The 12,624-nt window shown below is 33.9% G+C and overlaps 1 protein-coding gene across 6 annotated transcripts in view; it reads right to left on the reverse strand.

Moving 5' to 3' along the window:
* Positions 1–489: 489 nt before the first annotated feature.
* LOC103588267 (chromosome unknown open reading frame, human C9orf72) overlaps positions 490–12,624 on the reverse strand; it is a 22,396-nt gene continuing 10,261 nt past the window's right edge. For 3 of the 6 annotated variants that reach the window (XM_008569915.1, XM_008569914.1, XM_008569913.1), the window contains exons 5-12: positions 12,242–12,306; positions 10,898–10,970; positions 8,879–8,995; positions 6,625–6,860; positions 4,676–4,792; positions 3,734–3,791; positions 2,502–2,611; positions 490–2,389 (exon numbers count right to left, since the gene is read on the reverse strand). In XM_008569915.1, coding sequence (XP_008568137.1) covers positions 2,203–2,389; positions 2,502–2,611; positions 3,734–3,791; positions 4,676–4,792; positions 6,625–6,860; positions 8,879–8,995; positions 10,898–10,970; positions 12,242–12,306 — 963 coding nt within the window. In that variant the 3' untranslated portion in view covers positions 490–2,202. Of the gene's footprint in view, positions 2,390–2,450; positions 2,612–3,733; positions 3,792–4,675; positions 4,793–6,624; positions 6,861–8,878; positions 8,996–10,897; positions 10,971–12,237; positions 12,307–12,624 lie in introns of those variants that run through there. The other 3 variants (XM_008569916.1, XM_008569917.1, XM_008569918.1) reach the window with 3 other exon arrangements.

The raw sequence follows: 12,624 nt of genomic DNA on the forward strand, positions 1-12,624 counted from the left end.
ATCTAAGTATTACTTTACATTTGAAATACAAATACATAATTTGAGAAATCAAAACTCAATCCTGCGAGTTAAGCAGAAAGCTTTTTTTTTAAAAAAAAAAACAAGATTCCAGCATCATAAAGAAACTTTAAATGTATTTTCTTTGAAAAGAGAAAATTAGGGCTGGCCCGGTGGTGCACTGCTACAGTGCGCCACTTGGGAGCGCGGTGGCGCTCCCGCCCGAGGGTTCGGATCCCACATACAGACCGGTTCCCGCTCACTGGCTGAGCGAGGTGTGGGCGCGGCACCGAGGGTTGCGATCCCGTTGCCGGTCCCGGTATGGTACGGGCGCGACACTGAGGGTTGCGATCCGTTGCCAGACACGAAAGAAAAAAAGACAAAAAGGGAAAAAAAAAAAAAGTTTAGATCCAATAAGACTATGAAGCTGAACAGAAACTGATCAGTCTTCCAATATGTAGGGCTTTTCCTAAACAAATAACTGAGACAAAATTTCAAAGATATTTTATTCAAAACTCTCCATCTAGAAGAAAAGATATGTAACAATGTTTACCCATGCTTTAATAACTTATTTCACTGTACAACTTACATTCTATATAACAGTACAATAAACCAGCAAAGGAAAATAGCACTTAAATAAGAATCTACTGTGTAAAAAGCACTGAGTATAAGACACAACGAGGTGGTATCTATACATTTTTTCATGACTGAGCTATAGTACATCAGTCATCTAGTTCAATGTTTGTCTAAAAATCAAGATGTCTACATCTTTCTTATTCATGACGTGAAAGCTATTATGACCTTTCAGAATAGACTGTGTCTTTTTCACTAAATTTAGTGGGTAAGGGCAAAAGGGTTCTACCACTTTTATCCCTTTCATATAAATATATTTTCCCTTTCATGTAACTTTCACAATTTTAAATAAAAATATTTTTTGTGTATACTACTGTGTCAACACTGTTCTAGCACAGAATTATGTTCATCAGTTATTTTATAGCCAGCAAAATGGTTCAAACACATTAAGGAAACAAAAGAGACCACTTAGTTTTGCCAAAGTAGCACCTAGAAAAATAGCACTTCAGTAAAGTTTCTCTTGCTATTTTTTTTCTCCTGCCTTTTTTTTTTTATATGATTCAGGCAACATGGCAACAACTTCAAAAATATGGGCAGAAATATACGAAGGAAGAAGACAAGAAACTGTTCTCTGTTCCTGAAAAAAGATCTTATTAGTTAGTATATTCTCTAATGCATTTTATAATCTCAGTTACAATGATTGCCAAATCAGGTACATGGTAAGGCTCTGCAAGAGGAAAACAAGATGGAAATGACTGACCAGTGAAATCTGAACGTCTTCCAAGTACTTATATTTTCCTAGGGAAAAAAAGGCACAGGAGGCACACATTTCAATTTGGCTCAAAAATAATGAAAATTAATTTAAAAACTTGGCAACTACTAAAACATAAAATCCAATTTCCTATATTTTCTTGGGCAGAGCTCAACTATATAGGATATTGATGGCAACAACAAAACAAATGAAAAACACCAACTGTGGTTCACCATAATCAGGAACTATACTTAACTTACTTGCCATTTCTACACAGACTGAATTCTAGAGAGTTAAGTCTGCAAAGTAGATCTAATAATTAATTTCAATTACACATCTGCTTGATCAATATTTTCTTTCTAAAGCTTAATCTATATTCAAGCTAACTTCTTTTCTGTGGAACTGAATTGATTTAAATGCCCTAATTTTCAGCTGATTGCAAAAGTATTACAGTAATCTCATACACCAAGGAATACCAAAAGATGGAAAGTCAACTAGTATTATATCTGTAAAATCTAACTCAGATTTCATTTTGATATATGTAAACTATGAATTTCATAAGTTTCAAAGAACAGTAGTTGTGGTCAATTTATATTCTATTATTGTATCTATAAAAGATAGCAAGAATATTTATTATAATTGTAAACATAAGCCTGTATCCCAAGAGAGTACATCTAGGAAAAGAGAGATTGAATGTAATGATGTACCTGACGTCCCCTGAACAGACAGACTTCTGGTGACAGTGTAGTGTAACTAACTTTAACTGCAATTGTTGAGTAGGACGGTAGGGGCATGACCGAGGGCAGTGATGTTTCCCACACCACTGAGCTACTTTAGCAGCAATAATGATTATGATGAAATATACTCAACAAGTTACACATTTAAAAAGTCATTAGAACATCTCGTTCTTGTACACTAGTGTAGAATGGTCTTCCAAAGATAAAAGAGTGTAGGCCTGGTTTAATTTTCTCAGCTAGAGCCATTATTATGTTAAGATCGCCCTCTGCTGTTAAATCGAGGTCTATCTTCAGGTTTCGAAGAGATTTAAAGGGCTTTTTTCCCTTTTGCCTACAAATGATGAAAAAACAAATACAAAAATTATAATATAGAAAATGTCCAAAGGGAACAAAACAAAAAACAATGTACAAAGGTTTTTCTTCCATATAGGGGTTTTACTCACGTATCATCTTCTATATATTTTATTAATGTCAAGGCTTTTCTGTGAAGGACGAGTAGAAACTGTGCAAGGAAAGTACTCCTGAGAGATAAACCAGGTTTCAAATGAAAGACCTGCAGGGAAATGAGCCACTTTAATACATAGTTTGCTCCCACTGTACTTATACAGCATGTTTCTATGACAGTGCTGACAGTGCCTGGCAGACGATACAGAGTGTTTCCTCAACCACATCTACTGATGCCCTCTAACAGCCAGGAGTGTGATGACAGCACTGGGTCCAGAAGCAATCTGACAGTTTCCTGAAGTTTGCTATCTTATCTTTAACAATGCACTCAGATTTTGCATGTATACATCAGAATACATACGTTTATTTCATTCTTAAAAATCATTATGTAGGTTATTTCATGTTGTGTTACTTAACTTTTTCTGCCCACATCTTCAAATAAAATTAAAGCTCCCAGAAGTTGAGACTATGGTTTTGAGATATTCATACAGCTACATTGTGTGTGTGCTGGGGGATAGGGGAGGGGGTGATATATGAGAAAGAAATCATATATTTCTTTCTCATAGGGGTGGAGAGGAGGAGGTATTTATTTCTGAGAAGCATGAAATGCTATGACTACAAATTATCATTGAACTTTTGCAATGTGTCACAGACCACACAGACCAAATTTTTTAGTTAACATAAGGACCTCATTATTTCAAAGATACATCTATGACACAGTTTCCTGGCCTGATCCTCAGAATGATATTATGATAAAGCTCTGTTATATTAAGAAATAAGTCCCATATAATCTATCATTTTCTTCAAATGTGTAATTAAGTAGATATTTTTTAAAAGAATGAGACAATAAGGATTCTATCATTTAAATAGAAGTATACTAAGTTTTAAAAACATTTTTGGCTCAATTAAATCAAATAAACCACCCCCTCAGGAAAAAAAAAAAACACAAAACCCTTTGGTTACAGATTAGTGCTTGAAATTAAAATATTTATTTGAACTAGGAAGTGCTGCATTTTTAATTGTTAATATAGAGGCACTCCCCATTAATAATTCAAAAGAAAAATCATTTAGATAACTTAGAAAGATCAGAGACACTACAAAAAGATAAGGACTTAATTCAAAAGATAAGGACTTAATTCTATGATTTTATATAGTACAGGCATTGCAGAATATATTAAAAAAGAAAACATGTCATATTATTCACTCTGACAATCTCAAGTTCAACATTTACCTGATCCAGGAAGTCTTTTACTAGAGTGTCTCTGTGTAAGACATCTTGAAAAATATTCCTATGAAGAAAAAAAAAAATGTCCAATGTTACTTTCCATAATCCCTGACTCCAGCCAATAATTTTTATAAACACTATATTATATATAAACATATTTGTAAGGATATAGATATGTATATTAGGAGATATATATGAATTTTAACTAAAGGATTTATTTGCATATTACTGGTGTTCGTTAGGCTAATATTTTCTCTAAAGAGTATAAGCAGTCCCCTAGAAGGGTATGTACAAAGGTACTACAAAAATTTTGTGGAAAAACAGAACTAAAATGTAATACAAATCTTTCCATGAACTTTTTGAAGTACCCTTGTACGTATCTATTAATCTATTTTATTACCCTCACCTTACAAAAAAAAAGTTAAGAGCCTAACTGGCATCTCAACAAAACAAAACACCAGCAACAAAAATAAACACATGACAACTACCACTAAAAACCAAAACAAACCAAGGATGAATGCTAAGAACATTTGAGTGGGATTAGAAAGCACACCCAGATGATTATCTGCAACATCACAACTGCTGGGTTTGCATCAACAGTCCCACTATCTGCAAGTCATATACCCAAGAACATGTTACCTACCTTGGCAATGACCAGAGTGAGAAGTCAACACAATGGTCATTTGAGATAATCTATATCTAACACAACACCTAGGATATAGTAGGTGCTAAAGCAAACAAACAAAAAAGATTATTCCCTTCCTGGGACCCACCCCCCATCTTTTCTCTTCCATTTTCCCTAGGTTATGCTCAGCTCAGAGGGGTAATACAACATTTATAAGGTAAGAGATTTTTAACTGAAACAAAGAAAGGACTGAAAACAGTAGGGTTCTGGGAAGACAGGCAGAGGAAGAGCATGGGTGTGTGCAGAAGTAAATAGGAAAGTACCTCAAGTCTCCTAGTCTTAGGAGATGGGTGTACCAATCTACAGAAGAAAGCTGAGAAGGGGTGAAAAATCGGCATTTCACAATTAATTGCAGGGCACTAATAGCATCCCATCTTGGGCTTTGGAGAGAGAATAAAGTATTTAAGTCCAATGTTCTGATTATTCCTGTTTCACTGAATGCATGTCTTGATCATAAGTGAACCGGATGAAGCAAAGTGTTCACAAGAATATTTCCAGTTACTAATTTTTAATGTATGGGCACTAAAATTATTTTTTAAAGTTAAAATTAAAAGCAACTTAAAAATAAAGAACATTGTTTAAAATACAGTAAAAAGCAAAACTGGTCTATAATATGTAAAAGTTAACAACACACAATCTAATGACTGAAAATACTATTTTTGGACAATTTTATGTTCATAAAATATACTTAGAGCTGGAAACAAAATTTTAAAATTCATGACATTATTTTGTCATGATCAGCAAAACAAGAATAGCTGGCTAAAAATGAGTAAGAAATGTTAAAAGCATACACATATACCTCCTCTAAAAAACAAAACAAAACAAAACTACTCAATAGCTGCAAACTCATTCAAAAGTTCACTAAATACCCCCCAAAAAGCTCCCAAGCAATCAAAAAAGAGAAAAAATATTAAGCACTTTAAGAAAGAAGAAAATGCTTGAAGGCACAGATTAATTTTGAGAACTTCTACAAATGTACCAAAATTACCAATATGTGAAAAAACTTAGTGATGCTGAATTCCAATTTGACCAATTCATTTTCTAAACCAGTACCCCTAAAACGTTCTAAGGAACCAACGAGAACACTAGGAAAAGATGGGTCCTAATGGAGTCATCTTTCTCCACCTAGTGACATGAGGCTGGGGAGCCCTTGGACATGACGTTCCTATTCTGTGCTTTTGGGCAACACTTAGTGTGTGGCTACTGATGCTCCATATGTCTGTTGCCTCAGCTCAAAGTTTTTCCTCAGACAACAGAACATGGTTGCTTGCTCCAATCCTACTGCTGCCTGTACACTTAAACCAGGATTACTAGGATTATTAACATGTATTGAGTACATTCTATGCGCCAGGCACTACTCCAAGCACTTTTAACTGATTAAAGAGAACCATAATTGTATACTATAAGTCTTTTTCTTTTTTTTTGACCGGTAAGGGGATCGCAACCCTTGGCTCGGTGTCATCCGTACCATACTCAGCCAGTGAGCACACTGGCCATCCCTATATAGTAGGATCAAAACCCGCAGCCTTGGCACTACCAGCACCACACTCTCCCGAGTGAGCCACGGGGCCGGCCCTATAAGTCTTTTTCTGATTTCAGAACATCATTTAGTGTTTTCTTGGGGTTTTATGATTATAGATTTATATCATCACTTTTTTTTCTAATTGAGTCCACACTCAACATTTAATTATCACTACTTTTTCTTTTCAATTTACTGATCAAACTTTCTGGTAAGAAATAAACAATATAAAATGCAAAGTAAAAAAATGCTCTATTAACATATTTCAACAGTTTTGCTGTATTACATATTCATATATCAAGGGGAAAAAAAAGACTTAGAATTACTTCTTTGGTTTAGTTAATAAGCCTGATCAATAACTGTTACACATTAGCCTATAAGCAATGTAGGGCTGGCGCTGTCTGGTTGGCCACTATTAACCCCGGCACCTAGTACAGTGCCTAGGAGTTCAATATATGTTTGCTAAATAAGTATTTAAATACTTATGTTAAGGGCTAAACTAACCTGTTTTAGAAGAAATACAATTATATGAAAAAAATAAACATTTAAAAAAAAATGCTTGATTAAATGTTTAAGCATAATTCTGCTAGTAACATTTCTTTACTTTTAAGTTCCACTTTTTTGTTTTGTTTTTACTCAAAAGATAGTTTCATATTGCTTGAGGACAATATCAAAAGGCAGAGCATTACATACAAATCAGGAGTGAAGCTTTCATCTGTGTATATGATTGTATCCTGAGCCATGTCTTCTTCTGAAGTGGCTCTCCAGAATGCCGTCAGCTCTGATCTCATGTATCTCCGCTGATTATAGATATGTTCATGACAGGGTGGCATCTGCTTGACAGTATTTACATCCACATCTATGTGTGTGGTGGGATAGGGAGCATACATGACTTGCCGGAAGGGTAGCACAAAGCTTCCAGTTGAATCCTGTCAAAATAAAAGAAAAATGTACTGTCTTATATGCCAAATGATATAATTATTTTTCTAATTAAAAAACTGGTTTTGATTTCTCAAATCCATCTCTAGAAATTTATCCTAAGATATTAATCAGTACTGTGTGCAAAATTTTAGTGACAGGAGTTCACTACAGCATTGGTTTTATTTTTTACCTTATTTTTGTGGCTGGCCAGTACAGGGATCTGAACCCGTGACCTTGGTGTTAACACCTTACTCTAACCAACCGAGCCACTGGCTGGCCCAGCATTGGTTTTAATAGGAAAACATCAGAAACAACCTAAGCATCCAAAAAGAAAAGCTATTAAATAAATAAAAATGGGTTTATTATTTAGCTGCTAACAATGAAGTTGCTGAAGTTTGTACTGATACTAAAAGAAGATTACAATATATTGTGAAAAAAGCAGGTGACAATAAGTAGAGTACATAATCCCATTGGAGTGTTGGGGAGGGGGGGTGGTTTAAAGAAAATACGTAGGTAAAAAAAAAACTAGAAAGATATATGCAAAATATTAACAGTGGTTGTTCTCGGGATTGTGAAATTACAAGCAACTTTTTCTTTCTTGATTATTCTATGCTCTTTTCAAAACAATGAATATGTATTTTTATAATAAGCAAAAAATTTACTTATTTCCAGGTATAGTCAGTTGGGTAGCCAGTTACCATGTAACAAGTACCTACTATGTAGGAGGTACTACTATGTGCTATGAATAGAAGACAAAAGCTATTTCCACTTTTTCACTCTTATAATGCTGTGATAATCTTTGTATATGGTCAAAGTATTTTCTGGAAGGCTATATAATTTATATTTGCATGGAGAACTCAAATATTTTTTCGTTAAATCATAGTTTCAAGTTTTCCTCTATGCATCTGGTAAAGGTCCCTGTCAGGGCTAAAATTATGTAATTAAATGAGAGGATGCTAAGGAAATAAAAGTATTAAGTACTTTGTTATGCCTTTAACAGGAAGAAGTTCTAATTTTCAGATTTGTAAAATTCAAGTTAGAAATGTGTTTCCTTTAACTAGTGTCTATTAATTTCTAACAATTACATACTATTATATTCTGAGCTCACAGCAGGCACATTACTGAAAATGCAAAAGCTGAATATAATTTTTATTTGCAATAATTTTTAATATTTTTTTCTTCCATTTTGCTATGCGTACAACATTAAGAAAGCATTCACTATGATAGAATCACATAACCATTAGAAAAGGTATTTATTCACATCAGGAAAGCTACTTCTTCACATTTTTTATTATAATCGAAACACCAGTAACAGATTCAATAAAGTGAAAAACTGTCTTCCCCTTAACTACTGAAAATAATTGCTAATTTATACTGATTTGTTTTGCTCCTTGAGAAGTATACCCAATTAAATGAAAGAAAAATATAAAACATTTTTTGTAATATATATATTTGAAGAGGTTCTTCAAAAAGCTCATGGAAAAACAGGATTAAAAGATAATATGACTCTTTCCAAGAACTTTTTGAAGTACCCTCATACATACATATTTCCTAATGTATATATAGAAATATATATGCTCAAATCCTATACACTTTTTAAGATGTTTAAATTTTTTTCTGATAAATATGGTACATAAACAGAAAACGGTAACACAAAAATTCAAGTCTGTTCAGTAAAAAAGAAATGTTCCCATTTTAGGTGTACAACATTTAAGCATGTATTTAAAAAAGAACAATCCTGAGGCTAGATACGTAGCTACAGGGAATCGCCCGGAAAACAAAGGATGCTCCACGGTGTTTCACTGATATTATTAATCCATTAAGACATATGCTATGCTCAGAACTGTATAAAAGGAAGTCCCTGGGCATAAAAATGTAAGATGTATTAAATGCTAATATTTAAAATATGTTTATAAAGAGTCTCAAAAATGATTTTAAAAAGTTGGTTTCACTTATGAAGCTATACCTTTAGCAGGAACTATACCTTTAGCAGGAAGGTATACCTTTATGGAAACGTTAGTTATACCTTTAGCAGGCCTTGTACAAAGAGCCCTGATTCATATTTAAATGATGATTCTGCTTCACATAATCTGGAGCATTTTCTCTCTGCTGGAGTCAGAAAAAGGCACAATGTTCTCACTATCTATAAAATAAAAGATTTTGGCATTAAAATATGAAGTAAAAAGACCACTGGTTTGCTTATAAAAGAAATTTAAATAGAAATTTCAATTGTTATTGTCAATAAAATACATTCTGAGAAATAAGCATTCTTTAGTCACCTGGAATGGTTGATGGGATGTAACAGTTGTTGCTTACAAAAGGGATTCTGAAGTCAAATAAGTTCAGGAAATGCTTGGTAAATTTACTGTATGGTATAGCAAAACCTTTAACATTTGAATACATATTGTGACTTTCCAGGTGACACAATTTGCAGACTTTCCCAAACTTACTTGACCATGGAACCTTTATTTCAGTGGGACATAATGACCTAATACAATCACTGTTTGTATCTCTACCCAGCAGCAACGGTTTTTCAAAAAAGCAAATAATTTTGGACAGGAAAACTAAATGCATTAAAATTGAGCAGAATTACAGCTTCTGTTTAATAGTTCTACATGTGAAGTTCCATTATAATGCATATCAAGGAATGTCCAAATCCTTCAACAGAAAAAGAATTAATTTGATCAAATTTGATTTAAAATAAGGTCATTGGTTGGGGTTTAGAAATCTCTGATTCTAACAAGATGTAACTTACAGTTCTATTAAGAAAAATAAAGTCATGTAACTATGTTGGAATTTAGACCATATCCAGAAGTACTATGTTAAAGCAGTGGTTTTCAAGCTAGAGCAGTGGCAAATTTTTTTCTCAAATTTAGAAGGTAAAAGGGAAGCTCTTCTATCTAAAGAGGCTGGAGTGTGAGAAAAAATATTTAAAAACCACAGCCCCACCCATGGAGCCTTTCTCTCTCCACAAAGCAGACTGAGAAGCTCAACTGTGGAATTCTAAGGCTTTGGAGGTCACAGATGGAAGCCACCTTTTTGGGGTAACAGAAATAATAAATAATAACACTAGTCCCTAGATGCAACATAATAATAGATATGTACTAATCTGTCATAAACAGTTGCATGACAAATATAATTTTGGTAAATTAAGGCTCATGTAAGTACACAGGGTAGCTTACTACAGAAAAAATCAAATTACGAATATCTTTGTAAAGCAGAAAATCATTCCCAACATATATTTCCTGTGTAAAACTTTCTTTTCTTTTTTTTTTTTTCTTTTTTCTGACGGGTAAGGGGATCGCAACCCTCAGCATGGTGTTGTCTGCACCACGCTCAGCCAGTGAGTGCACCGGCCATCCCTATATAGGATCCGAACCCGTGGACTCAGCGCTACCAGTGCTGCACTCTCCTGAGCGAGCCACGGGGCCAGCCCTAAAACTTTCTTTTAAAAAATTAGGTTTGCTTAAATTTATAGATATATGCACTTATCCCTGGACTCTTTCTAATTAATGGTCAGTGAAGAAAAGTATAAATCCCTTAGTTTATTGCCTAACTGTTCATTAATTCTTTATTAACTCATGTAGCACTGAAGGAAATGGTCACGAACATTACTGAATAAAGTATAACCTCCACTGACCACTTAATAGCAATAGGTCCTTAAAAGGGAGAGATTTAAGAGGAAATCCAAGACAATGAAATTAAGATGAATGATCAAATAACATTTCTTTGGAACTAGTACCAAAAGTACATGGCTATCTTCATACTAATTTAAAATAACAATAGGAAATAGAAGATATGTATATTTTTAAATATATAAGTTAAATATATGAGTTATCAAAGTGAAATTAATAAATGACTCCCTATTCAAACAGTTTATCTCAAATTCATTTTTGCCACAGGGTGTCACAGCAATCTGGTGAGGTTATATTGCCTCCTTATACTGTAGATCATTTTAATTGTAACCTAGCATTTAAATGATAATCCATGATATGTTAGCAGTATTAGAAAGTCAAATCATTTGCTGGATTATAAAATAAATTACCTTATTTACTTTCTCTGCACTGCTACCTACTACAACAGAACAGCCACAGGTTTGCAAGTGTGAGCTGATGGCACTGTAAGTTAAAGAAAACAGATTAAAAACATTGGCTATAAAATGGTTTCACAAACTAAAAAAAAAAAAAAAGTAAGTGATGAGCTTAAAGTAACTCAGAAAAGCTTTACATGAGAAACATCAAAGTTATAAGTATAATGCCATCTTTTATTTGTATAGGACTTTACATTTTCCAGGGGCTTTTCACAGAGACTCTCTCATTTGAGCCTTAAAATAACCCAGTTAGTTAGTAAAATAATATCATTTTATAGTTAAAGAAACTAGTGTATTAGAGAGGTTAAGTGATTTATTTAAAGTCAAATGGGATTAAAAATAACATATGAATGGGTAACACTGAGCAGATTCAGGACTAAAGTGCTTCTGATTCAAGCTAAAGGCTTTTAGGTTAAACACAGTCACACGACTGATATTCCATCGTAAGTTTAAAGGAAAAGACTGTGGACATAAAAGCAAATACTTTACCCTTTCACTTCTCATTTTTAAAAATAAAATTTCATGATAACCTGCTATCTTGAAGAAACACTAAAATAGAAGATGAGATAATACATGTAGAGCATTTAACATAGAGACTAAAATGCAGGCATGCAATAAATATTGGCTAATACTGTTATCATTTTCCCTAGAAGAAATATAAACAGAAAATGCTAGCTATTAGCTATTATTAAGTACCTTTATGTGCCAGGCACTGTTCTAAGTGCTTTATATAATTTATCTCACTCAATGCTTACAACAGCCTTATAAAGCTAGAACTATTACTATTCCCATCTTACAGATGAGGAAATGGAGGCACAAAGAATTCAGGTAGTATGTCCAGGGTTACACAGCAGTGAGACAGGCAGTTTGGTTTTAGAGCCCATACTCTTAAGTGCTAACCTCCATTGTCAGATGGAAACGATCAGTACAAATATGAATGATTTTCTTTTGTAGGCCTAAATAACTTAAGCCCATACAACTTAATTTGAAAAAGTTCTTAGTTTTAGATTTAATGAGAAGTAAAACAAGAAACCAGAATCAAACAAGGAACCAAGATTTTTTGAGCAAAGTGGAAACTCAGCTTCTTTAAATAATAAAAGGAGTACTATCAGATACATCACAGACATATAACGGGTAATAACACAAAATTAAGCAACAGTTTAAATATGCTATGTTGTCCTTAGAATAATATGAGTAGGTAGGTATTCTATTCTTTCTTCCCTCCAAATCTTGTCATAGGTGAGTATTAGATTTGTATCTGCTTCATACAGCTTTTATGAAAAGAAACAAAATTCTTACTTGAGAAGAAAGCCTTCATGACAACTGTCACCAATATCATCATCATTGAGTACTGTATCAGCTATCTAAAATGCACCAAAAAACCAAATTAGTCTGGCTATAATATAGTGTTGAAATAACAATAACAATACACAAGTTTTCTGATGTCTAGATTTAACATAACACATTGCCCTTATTTCTGAGAAGCAAGAATTCCGCCCGAGGGTTCGGATCCCACGACTGGTTCCCGCTCACTGGCTGAGCGAGGCGCGGGAGCGGCACCGAGGGTTGCAATCCCGTTGCCGGTCCCCGGTCCGGTACGGGGGCAACACTGAGGGTTGCGATCCGTTGCCGGACACGGAAAAAGATAAAAGACAAAAAAAAAAAAAAAAAAAAAAAAAAAT

Source organism: Galeopterus variegatus, unplaced genomic scaffold, assembly GCF_000696425.1.
Source record: "Galeopterus variegatus unplaced genomic scaffold, G_variegatus-3.0.2 Scaffold543, whole genome shotgun sequence".
NCBI classification, from domain to species: domain Eukaryota; kingdom Metazoa; phylum Chordata; class Mammalia; order Dermoptera; family Cynocephalidae; genus Galeopterus; species Galeopterus variegatus.